This window comes from Rhea americana, unplaced genomic scaffold (genome assembly GCF_003343005.1).
Source record: "Rhea americana isolate MKP2758 unplaced genomic scaffold, rheAme1 scaffold_85, whole genome shotgun sequence".
NCBI lineage: Eukaryota > Metazoa > Chordata > Aves > Rheiformes > Rheidae > Rhea > Rhea americana.
In genome coordinates, this window is record NW_028187034.1 from 191,524 (window position 1) to 205,598 (window position 14,075).

General features: G+C 44.4%; 1 protein-coding gene across 1 annotated transcript in view; it reads right to left on the minus strand.

Moving 5' to 3' along the window:
• Positions 1-14,075, minus strand: part of MEI1 (meiotic double-stranded break formation protein 1) — a 38,300-nt gene that overhangs the window by 5,382 nt on the left and 18,843 nt on the right. The window contains exons 19-27 of the mRNA XM_085323576.1: positions 13,211-13,385; positions 12,945-13,092; positions 12,105-12,377; positions 8,134-8,299; positions 5,511-5,615; positions 4,293-4,403; positions 3,534-3,715; positions 941-1,022; positions 375-577 (exon numbers count right to left, since the gene is read on the minus strand). Of these exons, the coding sequence (XP_085179702.1) occupies positions 375-577; positions 941-1,022; positions 3,534-3,715; positions 4,293-4,403; positions 5,511-5,615; positions 8,134-8,299; positions 12,105-12,377; positions 12,945-13,092; positions 13,211-13,385 (1,445 nt within the window). The remainder of the gene's footprint in view (positions 1-374; positions 578-940; positions 1,023-3,533; positions 3,716-4,292; positions 4,404-5,510; positions 5,616-8,133; positions 8,300-12,104; positions 12,378-12,944; positions 13,093-13,210; positions 13,386-14,075) is intronic.

Below are 14,075 nucleotides of genomic sequence, written 5' to 3' on the forward strand. Positions count from 1 at the left end.
TGCTAGGGCTATGGGGAAGGAGCATGACACATTTTTACCAGCTCTGTCCATATGGGTGTAGGGGCACTGAAGAGCACAGATAACGGGATAACAGAGATTGTCGTTAATACACAGAATTTAAACTGTCTAGTTCAGCAGCAGGGAGAATCACACAGCTTGATTTACCTTCTTACTCACTGCACCATGCTGCAYACATTGCAGCAAGAATGTTTCCCCTTCGCCTCATTGCAGGTCCGTAAGGAGTGGAAAAAAATAGGGAGAAGGGGAAAAAGGCAGATTCATAGGTCCTGCTGCAGGGTGGTGTCTCCTCAGGTTAATGTAAGTGGTTGAACCACAGCAGCACTAGTGTGTTCCAAAAGCATTATTTTATATACCTGCAAGTAGACATGCACCAGGAGGTTCTGCAGACTGACAACAAGTGAGAAGACCTCCCGCACATCAAGGGGGAGCAGGGCAGAATCCTCCAGAGAAATCAGCTGTGGTTCCCTCCCACCTTGGGCTGTGGTTTGGATGACAGTCACCAGCAGAGAAGAGAAGTTCTGTCGCAGGATAGCTCTCACGAACTGCAGGATGCTTACTAGACAGAGAGTCACTCATTAATAGACACCAGTGTTTTCCTCTCCCTGCCCTTTATGTTGGTGTGTATGCTATAGCTTGGGAGATAGGAGGAGAGAAAATTCAAGCTTAAAGGCCCACTAGAGAGGCTCCAAGATGAATTTATCCATTCTTTTATATATACATATATATATTTATGTATCTTTTGCTCTTCCTTACCACCAAGTATGTAATCCCTAAGCCAAATGTACCAAAACTTCCAGATCCCCCGCCATCACCTGCACAGCTTCGTCCCACAGTCACTTTGCTCCTATAGCCTTCCCCCTCCTTTAATCTGGTACTAGCGCCTGCTTCAAATCACATCCCCATAACAGACGTCAAATACCTAGCAGCAAGATGGGCTTCTTCTTCCTGAAAATGATTGCATTTAGGACTTCTCTTAGGTCTAGAGAGAGTGTCTGGTGAACCTAGAGGAGAATGAAATACAAGAGAAAAAATTATGGTGGTCTGACCTGGTAAAAAAAAAAAGCTTCCTTTCAGTTTATTCYTATTCCTATTTACTCCTTTCAGATACTTTCAGTCCTTAGACACTATCCCGTGATGATACTATGAAAAACAATAGAGCATCAACAAGGTTTCAGGACTCTGATCCAGAAAGGAAAGTCACATAACTGGGGTCTCAAGTTTCACCCACTACCAGCTGCCAGCCCTGCACAACTTCCAAACCCACAGTGAAATCTCACTAGCCTCACTCGCACACCTCCCTGCATGCCCTCTGGCACATGGCTGGCAGACCGCTGAGCACAAGCAGCACTAGGAACAGCCATTACTGAAGACTGCTTTACCTTAACCACCTTAGGCCAGTCAACAAGACTGATTAGCTGGGCAGCCAAAAAACAACAGTGGCAACAAACAGCTGGTCCTGCCTGCTCCAGCTAAGAAACCCACAGAGAGCCCAGGGCGAGGAACTACTTTGCAGGTGAGCACAAGTAGGTGTGGGTGAGGGAGACAGAGAAGGTTAGGAACTCGGACAAGGGGAAACAGGAATGGCGGGCTTAGGAGGAGAGTCTGCAATTCTGGCTGAAGGAACAGCCGTTCAGCATGGAAGGGCATGAAGTTTCACAGAGCCCCAGGAGGGGTCGAACTTGCTCTCTAGCAAGGCAGAGAGTTGGCATGGAATGTCAGGCACAAGGATCACCAGCCTATTCCTTCAAATTGTCTTCTGAAGAGAAATGTTCAATAGCAGAGCTAGGAATATCACATGAGTGCAACAGGAGCAGCAGTGGTTATTAGTCTAAGCACTGGCAAGTCAAGTATTTAATAGTGTCCAACGCATGTCCCATGCTTATCCACAGCCCCAAGCAGCTACTGGCTCCTGCTAAAGCTACCAGCAATAATACAGTTAAGGCACAAGCTTGCTATGGGCAGACAAGTTCTCATTATTAACACTAGCCTGAGATGAAYGTGGGCAGCTCACACTTCTCAGAGCCATTGTTCCCCTCTAAATAACTGCAAGCTCTGGGAGACAGCCTGGCATCAGTCCACAGGCACAGCCACAAAGGCCAAAGGCTCTCAGCAAGGGCCTCCAGGATGCTTTCTGCAGCATCAGCAATACTAAGCAGCAAGAGAAGTGACTCTACATCCTGTCCCCTCTCTTGCCCCCTTATCAGAAGATTAGAAATGTTGAAGCTTAGAAGTGTTGAAGATTAGAAACACTGAAGCATCCTGGAACGTCTCCTATTTGCCACCTGCATCTGTAGTTTCTTTCCACACCTCTGGTGTAAGACAGATTCTGGATTTCATGTCACAGTGCATCAAGTCAATAAGGTATTGACAAAACTAAACAACAGGTTTATAAATGATTAAATGATTGCACTTCAAGGATCAATATGAGCTGAGAAAGTCTCTCACAGAAGATGAAACTCAGTATTAGCCACCAGAATTGAGCCCTTTTGGGGACTGACACAATACTGACCACCCAGACACTGCCCTGACCTGTCAACTGAAAAGGTAAATTGTCTATGTATAGCATTAATAGCAGGAACAGGCAGGTCTCACTACACATTCACACAGCTGTCAGTCCATAAAAGTCCAATGCTGTAAGAATTAACCACACAAACTCAAGAAGCAACAGGTACAGACTTAGTCTGGTCTGGCCTTTTGGAAAAAAACCTCCCACGGCATTAGAAAACCAATCCTTGCCTATGTGTGCAGATGCACTCATGCTTGATGATTTTATCATCCAAGAACAGATGCACTGACTCATAAGGAACATACTCAACCACATACAACTGCAGGAACAGAGCTCAGAATTCAAGCAATGTTGTTTAACTTCATTTCAGGAGAGGAGAGAAAGGCAAGGGTAGATGCTTTGAAGAGAGTGTCATCCCCGTGTGTTGGCATTAGAAAGTGCTCCATTCCCTCTCACTTGTAATTCCAATAGCAGCTGACAACTCCAGCTCAGATCTCTTGTTGCACTGCAAAGCATCAAATACAATGACAGCTGCCCACACTCATATCAGCTCTGCTAATACTGAGCGCTTCTTTGCCAATAACAGATTTGGATTGTGACTGCTCCACTGCCAATCATTTTAGTACCAACAAAGCATTTTAAAACACGGGAGCTGTTCGTCCCACTGCTAGCCTTCCCTTCAGAAACACCTTTAAAAGTATTTTGTTCTGTCCTGAAGAAGAAAGTGATTTGGAACCAGAGGGCTGGGTATGCTTTCTCAGGTCTTTTGTCCCCCTCCATAATTCTCCAATGATTCATGTCACAGCCTTCAGAAGCGTGCTAGTCTCCAGCCTAGCTGGAGAAGTGCAGCAAGGAATAAGTTGTAGACAATAATGAAAAAGCTATCAAGGTGAGCAGATCCCAGCTGAATGCAAACTATTTTTCTTTTTAAGGTATTTAGGGTTTGGTTTTTTTTTTTTTTTAGGTTTAGCCATTCCCTAGATCCAATTGCAAGAGTGATTCTCACCTCAGCATTGTAACGATGCTGATAAATTAAGAGGGAAGCAGCCAACAGCCATCCAGAGCACAGCAAGGCATCTTCAGATGACAGGTAAGTGGGTTCAGAGTGAGAGGACCACAACCAGGTGCACTGCAAAACCTTCTGCAGGAGCTCTAGCAAGGACACGTTGGAGAGCAGCACAGCCACAGCTGTGTAGGAGAAACAGAATTGGAGAGGCTGATGGGATGGCACAGGTTAAACCAGCTTAACAAGCAGAAGGGAAATGAAAAGCACACCCCTGCTGCAGAGAGGCAGCCCCAATGGCCATAGCTCATCAGAATAAGGCTGTCCAGCTATGCTGGTGTTCATCTCCCACAGCACGAGCGACAGCTAGGCCAGCTAATAAAATGACCAGTGTTCAGCTAACACAGCTGGGAGGTTGGTTAGAACTGCCTTTCTTATTATTTAATTTTTTGAACCATGGCAATACAAGGACATTTCAGCAAGGCACCAAAGACCAACTGCTGTGTTTTATGAACAAGAAAAATACAGCGGATCTGTTCCTCAGCAGCCAAATCCTGAACCATCAGAAAGCAGCAAAAACAAAACAAAGCAAACACAACCTAAAAAATTCATCCCAGATAAAAAATGTTCTCTTTTAACAGTAACGTTGCATCTGAATGGGAAAATCTACCTTTCCTGCTGAGAGGGTTAGAACACAATCTGTGATGGCCAGGCTACATCCTCACTGAAAACAGCTCAGCAATCAACACAGCCCTGCCTCACCTCTCTGTTGACTGCTGGGTGTTGTTTGATGAAGGCTCCAGTACAAGAAATTCAAGGATGGCTGCAGGAGGTCAGTGTCCCTCGGCGTACATTTCCCACAGAGGTTACTGACTGGAAGCAAAAGAATGTGTGCAACAAAGACGCCAACATAACAGAGCATCTCAGGGCAAGAAAGAGGCCAGTCAGTGGGGGCAGAATTCAGATATGAGTGGCACAACCTGAAGTGAAACTAAACAGAGCARGGCCCACACTAAGCAACAGAACTCTGCCCCTGTGTATTGTATGCTTTACCCCAGACACACTGCAGTAGAGCATGATAACAGCAAGAAACAAAGCAGAAAGGAGTTTATTAAAAGGAATACATCACATTGGGCAATAACAACCCCAAGAGATGTGGACTATGAGATAAGCTACCTGTTTCCATAGGCAGAGTCTGATTCTATTACTGCATCAGCCATAGGCACCCACATGCCTATCTCAAGTCAAGGCATGGAGAACTGTGCTCCTCCACTCTCACATATTCTCCTCTATGAGGATAAGAGACAATGGACAAAAATTGAACCACAGGAAGTACTGCCTGAATGTGAGGGGAGATTTCTTCACTGTGAGAGTGACAGAGCACTTGTATCGGTAACAAATTCACCACGCTTGCTGTAAGCAACAAACATTTAGGAACAGTCTTTTGCAAGACAGTTTGGGGGGGAAATGCAGGTCTACAAGGTTCAGCAGAACTGTTRTAGAAGATTATTTGAAGAGCTGAAAGTCTGAGCAAGCAATTCTCAAAAAACACATCAACATGCCTTCCCCACATCCCTTCCATCTATGAGCTCATTTCATGCAGGCCTCATCAGAGAACAGTAACCTCAGGAAGGACACCTAAGGAATCACATCAGGAATATCATCATGTGCCAAGTCAATGACAGTCACAGGCTTTGAAACTGTGTCATGGCCATGAGAAAACTCTGACCACCTTATGAGGTTTCAGACAACAAATGTATCATAAAAGCAAGAGGTGGAGAACCTTGGTTTTATTGCTTGAACTGGTAACAAGGGCTCTCGGCACCACTCTGGCTATGAAAGTGTCTTAAAGCAACCATAAATGTAACTACAAGATTCACACTCTCTGAAAGGGTGAAGAGTCAGCCCCTACTCATCACATGGAACAACTAATAAATACAGACCAAAGCCCCCTGAGAGAAGATGGATGTGCAGACTCACCTTGGTGAAGCAGCCTGAAGTCTGTGCTGTCCAGCTCTCTCACATCCCTGTTCCGCAGCTGCACCAGGAAAAGGAGGTTCAGCAAAAGAGGCAGGTTCCCGTTAGCTAAGAAGGGAACAGATAACTTTTCAGCAAACTCTTACCTCCCCTGCCTCAAAGTATGCCAAGAATTGTGAATTTTCAGGCTTGGAGATGAGGGTAGGTTGAGGGGAGCAARTATTCCTGTTTAACCTGGAGAAGAGAAGACTGAGGGGGGATCTTATCTGTCTATAAGTACCTGAAGGGAGGGTGTCAAGGGGATGGGGACAAACTCTTTTCAGTTGTCCCATGTAACAGGACAAGAGGCAATGGACAAAAATTGAACCACAGGAAGTACCGCCTGAATGTGAGGGGGGGATTTCTTCCCTGTGAGAGTGACAGAGCACTGGAACAGGTTGTCCAGAGAGGTTGTGGAGTCTCCTTCTYCGGAGATATTCAGAGTCCACCTGGATGCAACCCTGTCTAACACGTTCTAGGTGACCCTGCTTGAGCAGGGAGGCTGGACTAGAAGATCTCCAGAGGTCCCTTCCAACTTTACTGATTCTATGATTCTCCYTTTTCCATACACACCCATCCGTATCTTCCCAACCTCATTCTCCTCTCTACAGTTCCYTCTAGGTCAGGCCCCTTTCCTGCCTCTGCGTTGGCCTTGAGTTACACATTGGATCCTGCAAACTCTGTACCAAAGAGCAAAAAAAAGGAGGCTACACTCACCATTTATACTCTTAATGAACCACGTAAGAGGCATGTTTACCACACATTTAAATTCACACTGTTAATAAGCTAATAATCACCAGCCCTTTCCAGATTGCTCTTTTCCCTTCTTCTTGGTATCACGGGCAGCCTTCGCCTTGACAGCAGCCTAGTACCTCATAGCACTTGKCATTTGTTCTCCTGTAGCTTGTGAAGCTGGGAAACACAGATCCTCCTGCCCCACAGAGCAGAGACACGAGAGGTGAGAGCTTTAGCACAGCAGGTCTGTGCACAAGGAGAATGGAGCCTTTCAAACCACACACTCCCCAGGGCAACCACATCATCTCCCTAGTACATTCACTTCTCTGCAGGGCTGCATGCASGTGAAGAGTCATATAGAGCTATCCCTAATGCAAGCATCTATGACCTCCAGAAAAAAGTCTTCACAAAGGCTCAGGAGGTTTTGGTTTTGAGAGAGAAAGGTTTACAGGTATCTTTAACATTARCAGGTCTTTGATGGAGTCCCACTGTTGGGTCTTCTTGTTGTCTAAGGGCAGGCTGCTGTTTGAACAGGGATACAGACCCCTCRGCTTATCTGTCCTGGCTGTCACAGAGAGCTGCCTGTGAGACAAGGAAGTCACATCTTGAGGGTACATCTGGTGCTTCACTTTCTGGATGAGGCTGCCAGTAACACAGCTAACGAATTCAAGATGCAGTATGAACAGAAGCTGAGGATATTAGAGGCAGCAGAAGGGGTCTAATCTTGCAGAAGCCCCTCTAGCCCAGTGTCCTGAAGAAATGAGTCTGACTACCTCAGAAGAAACACRGACAATCTGCCTCCCCAAGTCCCTGGCATCCCTAGATTAGTGACAGAAGGATGCCACAACTCTAAATGTGCGCAATACCAAACAATATCAGATCTAGCAGATGCCAGCATTGCCCACTTTATTCATAACCTTGTAGCCTCATGCTYTGCTGGGCTCCTGTTTTGAACTCTCCTCTTCTTCAGCCTATCAGACCTCACTGGAGGTAAGGCAARAAACACTGTCCCTCCCCCTCTAATGAGGATATCAAGGGCCTCTAATGAGGAAGATGTCAAAGAGCTGGCAAAGAAGTTGTGCTCCTATCACTACTGCTGCCCAGTAAAGACCTCCAAGCACAGCAAGGCTGTAACAAATGTCAGTGTCACCCCAAGAAAAAGCAAAGGCTGTGCTGGGTCCCATATCCTGGGAAAACCAAAGAGATCCCAGTAATGCTTCTTCCTTCAATTCAGGCTTACATGCTGCTTTGCATGTGGGCTTTTCACAGCAGGACAACAGTCCCTCAGGGCTAGTAAGAAAAATAGAGAGATTTCCCCCAGTCAAAACCCAACTAAATCTTTCAAAGATTAARTTGATTTATGAAACCTGGTAATATCACAATTTCTTTCTGGGGATCAATATCATGCATGATTCAGATAATCTCTCCTCCTAGCCTCTGTGCYCTGGGAACTGCACTCAGGCATGCCAATTTATTTTACACAGAGAAGGKGCAAAAAGGAGAATGCCTTTCCATTATCAGCTGACTGCTTGTTTAAGTAGGGAGATTTACCCACAACAGCTCTGCCTGTGAACACCTATCACAGCATAAAAGCACTCCACCTTGGCTTAGCACTCACACTTTGAAAACACAACAATCTAAAMCAGAAAAAGACTCTCTCACTTCAGAACAGGAGCCTCTGGAAAAGGAAACTAAATCAGTACAGTTCTGCCAGTAAATTTCCTCATGCAGATAAGTCTTGAAGCTACTACATCAGCAGTTCAGAAACACTTTATCCTAGACTGAATCCCTTCAGCCACCTACCCCTGCCAGTTGATCCCATAGCAAGATCAAGGACATAGAGGGAAGTCACCTTGTAAGGAGGCAGAGCTGCTCTCTACCAGCAGCTGCTGCAGAATCTGTAGGAACTGACTCCGGAGGAGGTCACAGACAAGGACATCCTCATTTCTTTCCAAGAAGGATTTTAGAGTCACCAACACCTTCCGAGCCACATCCATAGAGCTTGAGCARACCAAATCCTGGGAGGGAAAAAGCACACATTACCTTTCTGCCCCGATTAGGCAGAAATCACTGCTATTTAATACTGTTATGCTAATTTGGTGCCTTGGGAAACATCCTAATGAAGTACTGTTCAGATTAAGTATGTCCTGATTAAATGGAATATTGCATAAGGTAGGCAGGCTGTCTTCTGATAGGCACCTCTGGGTAACATCCTGTTTAAAGCATGCATTTGGCCCTTTAGCATACAGCCCACCCAGCATACAAGGCTGAGGGCAACATAAATTTAAGGTCTATGTTTTAGAAAATGAGTTCCTAAAGTCAAGGCCTCGTTTTCAAGAATGTAGATCCCCTGGCACTTCTACTCTCCCTATTGTTTTTAAAAAATCAGGCCACATATTAAGGTGCTTACTTAAAATCAAGCTTGTGAGTCAGTCCATAGTTACTCATTTTGAGAAGTCTTGAGCTGGCAGCCTAGTATCTACAGTAGCAGCATAWCAGCAAAACTGCATGAAACGTAAATCAGAAAAGCAGTAACTCAGTCACTGAAAATGGAAGAGTTGTGTATACAGCATTCAGCCGACAAGCCTGCTCCTTGAATACAGCTCTGTGTGGGGTCTGTGAGCTAAATCTCACAGGCAGTAGCATTAATTCAGGCACACTTCTGATGTTAAGGTGTTTAACATTAAATTCACCACATGTAAGTGTATAAGCCAGAAGTTCAGTTTCATAAAGATCAGGAAGAAAATGTTGACACTATCATATTACGTAAGTCAGCACCCACCATTCCTCCCTCCCCCAGCACGCCTGACTACTGCACTGCAAATGGTACAGCAGAAAGAGGAAAACAGTARAGAAAACTGCTCGGAGCAAAGTTGCCCAGCCTATAGCCTGCCAGGACAGCCCACTCAGCCAAGAGCCTTTTTTGGCTACGTTCCCTTATCTCATGATAGTCATGCATCCAGACTGGATGAGGGAGAGGAAAGGGCTGTGCGACCTCACACCTAGGGAAAATGGTTATGGTAAGAAAAGGTTGCCAGTGCCAGAAAAACTCCTCCAGCTCTGAGGGCGAATTCCCGCRCAGAGCTGAGAGCCTCAGGAATAAGTGGCAGGGAGCCAGCTGCACAATCAGCTCCAGCAKCAATGGACTGCTCTCTGGCACCTTCTTTCCAAATTCAGCACTCCAGGACATGCCAGACAATCTGCATATACAAGGACCAACTGCAAGGYACTGGGACTGTGGGCTTACCCCAGCCCAGGTGAAAAAGCTAGCTGTTCCTCCTCTGCAGGATGCAGAGACCTCCACACGAACAAARGCTAAAAATGCTGGGAGCACTCAGGATGAGAAGAGACACCATATGGTAAAGAATAAGGAATGACACAGAAGGTAACCCAAGCACTTCTATTTACGTTCCCTCACAGCACAAGGGCCAGGGGACATTCAGAGAAACAATGGAGATGCATTTAATACTGATCAGCTAAGCCCTCTTTTGCATCCTGCATGACTTTCTCTCACAACTTACACCAGACTGTAGCTGAAATCAGCACACAGGATGAGCTAGCTATTTGAATAAGAACATCCTGTTAAGCTAGGGAGGATAAAATATGTATGGGGAGCATAAATCTTATATATCACGACAGAAAACACTTGTAGCTTCCTAGGGTTAAGATGATAACTTCTGCAAGGGAAGGTTTTTCCATAATTGCCTGCTATGGAAAACTATGATCTCAATTCTCTCTTTGAAAGAGAAGGACACACAAKCTACTCTGAAAGCCAAGTTTTACGGACTCAACACAGCATTGAGTATCTGTCTTTATTCTCAATTTCATTCCTCAGCTTCTCTCTTCCAGTGACATTCAGGAATGTAATCTAATGTCAGCCAACCTATCTCCTTTCCCCAGGAGAGCAGCTCAGATCTGGACCATGGAGAAGACAGGTGGGCCAGTGTGTGACTGCTACCACATTTATCACCAGGTGAACACACATCACATAGAACAGTGTTAACCAATGGTCACAGCCCTCCTGGTCCTGGTAAATACATYCCTGTATTAAAATTTTCCTTCTTACTCTGGAGCTCAAGGTCTCAAATGAAGCCACTAACCATCTGCTCTATCTAATCCAGACATTTATTAAAAGCAGATAACCAAATAAATCATCCTTGGAAGGATATTCATTTTTGCTTCACTGTACCATGCAGAGGCCTTTCATTTCACTATTGCTTTCTCTGGCTGGGATTATTCACCTCATAAGTTTTGTTTATATCTGACAGTATATTTATTCTAGGATATTGCACTGTTTTATTAGCTCATCTAAATTCAGATTGATTATGCCCTTCCCCAACTGAGAGGTGAATTATCAAAGCCTGTGATTTATTACAGTTCACTTAAAAGACTGGGACAGAGCTAAATTAATTTATTTCTGCAAGAGCACATGGCAAGAAAAAAAAAAAAGGAGGAAAGCAGAAATGCTGTACCATTCAGAGAGGGAGCCATCATTTCTCTTTTGCTGATTTATAGACCTGTGATATATATGTCGACTTYAGCTTGCAGACTGATAGGTTCCAAAACTATTGCCAAAGCTAATAAAGTAGACAATTCTCATGGGACACTCCTTCTAATCTGCACTGATTTGTTTATGTATTGATTGCTTTTACTAATAGTTGGGAAGCAGTATGAAATGCCTGAATGTTGCTACCTATTCTGCAATAGCACCCAAACCTAYGAAAGAATTGTCCTAAGCAACATTCCACCCTGCTAGTCATTTCAGTATCTTGAGATATTGAAAATTATTTCACAGCCAGTGAAATAATATGCCAGTCTGTAATGCCTCAGAGGTGCTCACTGAGAACCAAACCCTGCTTCTTCTCTGTTTACTGGCATGGGTTTTTATTCTCATACATATTTTTAGTTTCAATAGCAAGYTGCAAAAGAAACATCACAGCTCTCAGCTTTTGCCTTTACCGGCAAACCTCATGTTCTTGTGTGGAAGTGTTAACAAGTATTTGCTATGACTGGCTAACTGGCCATGAGACAAGTGGCCATGGATGAGGAGGGGTAACAGATTAGGTGGGAGAGGTAGAAGTGAGAGAAGCCCTTTGAGCAGCCATTGGGACCTGAATTCTGTTATGATTACATCGGTAAACAGAGTTAACTTCACCAGCTATTGGCAAAAACACAAGTCCCGCTACTGCAAGGCCCCTTTCTTCCCTGCATTGATTAGTACTCTCAACACTTTTTAAAAAATCTTTTAAGAGCAATACAACATGCTATTTGCAGTCTTGAAAATTCAGAGTACTAGCAAAAATCTCAGACAAGACTCTCAAGTTCAACACAAACAGGTAAAAATCTCAAGCAAACAGAAAGCTGTGCCCTCCGGTCCTGTTCTCTGCATGCTGCAAAGAACTTTTTTGAAAGTTCTTTGTTTCTCATATCCTTCACATCTATCAGTAGTACACCATTGCTCCCAAAACAGCAAAAGAGCTTCTTGAAAGACTTCCACAGAAGAACCTAGAGTATTCAGCTGTGTATCTGGAGAGCAAAAGGGGAGAGCCCATGAATTTTTTTCATGCCATATATTGTAGCACTCTTCAGATCCCTTCTTATCCAGCTTTCAAAGACCCCATTCTATCACAGTGGATAGATGGCAGCAGAAGAGCTAACACACACACACAAAATCCCATTTTCCATATCAGGCTTGCCTGGGAGGTGGAAGTCCGTGTATACACACAATTCCTTGAGCTCAGAAAAGCACTGAGTGCTTTAAGAACCAAATAGCCCTAAGTGCTCCCCTAAAGTTAACAGACTGTCCTTGTGAGACTCACGTACCAGTAGAATAAGCAAAATGCTTGAATTGCTCTTCAGAATGGGAAGTAAAGGGTTAGCGCTGTTCAGTTGATCAGATATGCCAAAACCAGCTTCATCAGTCTCAGTTTCATTGCAGTCTTCCCAGGAAAACCAGAGCTGAAGGACCTGGTGTCCAAATCTGCCCATAAGTTCAGGGTAGTGCAGGAAAAAATTCAGTAGAAGAGGACAGTGAACGTAGACCAAGCCCAGATCTGGGAGATTATCCAGGATCCTCTTTATGGCACACAATGACCTCTGATAAGTGTGTGGGAAGGAAAGGGAGAGAGAGAACAAAATAACAACTAGATAGTGAATATCTAAAAGCTGAAGCGATTAGAGTCTACCGTGAGAAAAAGTCATGCTACCTTCTGAGTAGACAATCAAATGGATCAGTTAAACATCATTTCATGAGGTCCATATGCATCACGAAGGCTAAGAAACTTGTAGGCTTTATACAGTGCTCAAAGCTGTGCAGCAGCAAAAAGCCATATGGGAACACTAAAAAGCATGCTGCAGAGGCTGGGGATGTGTTCAGGAGATAGCAGCTATGAAATTTAGAATATTCTGTACGTGAATTCACAGCCTATCCAATGCATTTACACTTCCCACACATACGCAAGCTAATTCAATCAAACCTATATCCCCTAGTGGCTTTTCACAGTTAACTTTCCAGGGCGTAGATGCACTGCATGCTCTCCTCTCATTCATTACTCACCACATAGATCAAAATATGTTCTGCAAGAGGGTTGATGGGGGTGAGGAGGAACCTTAGTTAAACTCTACACGAAACATCCAAGATGYAGGTATGAAATCTTCTTTTACCAAGTCCAGGTCTTTGCCTTTGTCCTGACAGACAGCAAGGAGGTAAAGCACAGCTCTGCATATGTATGGAGGGGGACAGTCTCCACGGTCCTGTGCTGATAGAAGGAAATTTTTTACGGCTAAAAATAATTCTGCCTCTGGGACAAACCTGCAGTCAAGGAGATTGGAGAAGAGACAGGAAAATCRGACAAGCCTCATCCACTGAAAATTGGTTCATGATGGCCAAAATAACCCAYAACCACTTGCTTCATATACTCTTGGCTCACCTGTCCCCAAGGATGTAGGCAAAGTATAAAAGGAGTATGAAGCAGTGCTGGTGACTRCAAAGAGACTGATCCAAAGAGAAAGGTTCAGGATTTTCAGTCAGCAGGAGAAGGCTTTCAGGAACTGTGTAGTTTAATTGAGGCAGGCCCTTCTGCAGGAGCTCAGACATCTCTTGCTCTGGAAATGCAACCAGTATCAGCAGGACAGGTAGGGATGAAGAATGTCTGTGCTAAGGTGGAGAAGTATGGGAGGGATCTGCCCGYCCTAAACTCAAATGTATTAAATTAGGGAAGCTCCTGATCTGAGAAATATCAAAGCCCACTGACTAGCCCCAAAGTCTGCTCACAGTACATGAAATAGCAAGTGCACCTTTGTGATGTGGCACGTATAGAGGCCTGAGATCTGATCTAACAGAGYTGGCCATGAGGATTAAAAGAGACTTTTGCTTTGAGGTTTTGCTGATGCTGCCACTACGTCATCCAACCAGTGCCAGTGGGAATGGTGGCTTTTATGATGTGGAAACTTTCATCAAATTTATTTGGGACTTACCTACAACAGAATGTTACGGTATAGATAGGAAAGCTATATAAAGTAAACCAGAGGCGAAAAATGACCTTAATTCCCAGATAAGGGTGACTCTTTGGCAAGTAATATTGTTTTAATTAAAACATGCACGGTTGTGCTAATGAATGTCACTTGGTAAGCAAACCCATAGATAAAYGAACCACATTTATTCAGTTAGGGCTTCATACTCTTCCAGAGACATTCTCCGAGTGTTATCTCAGCAGACTAGTCTAAGAAAAAGCTGGAAAAAAAAAAATCTCAACAAAAATCTCAACATTATGTGAGAGATTATGAGATTATGTG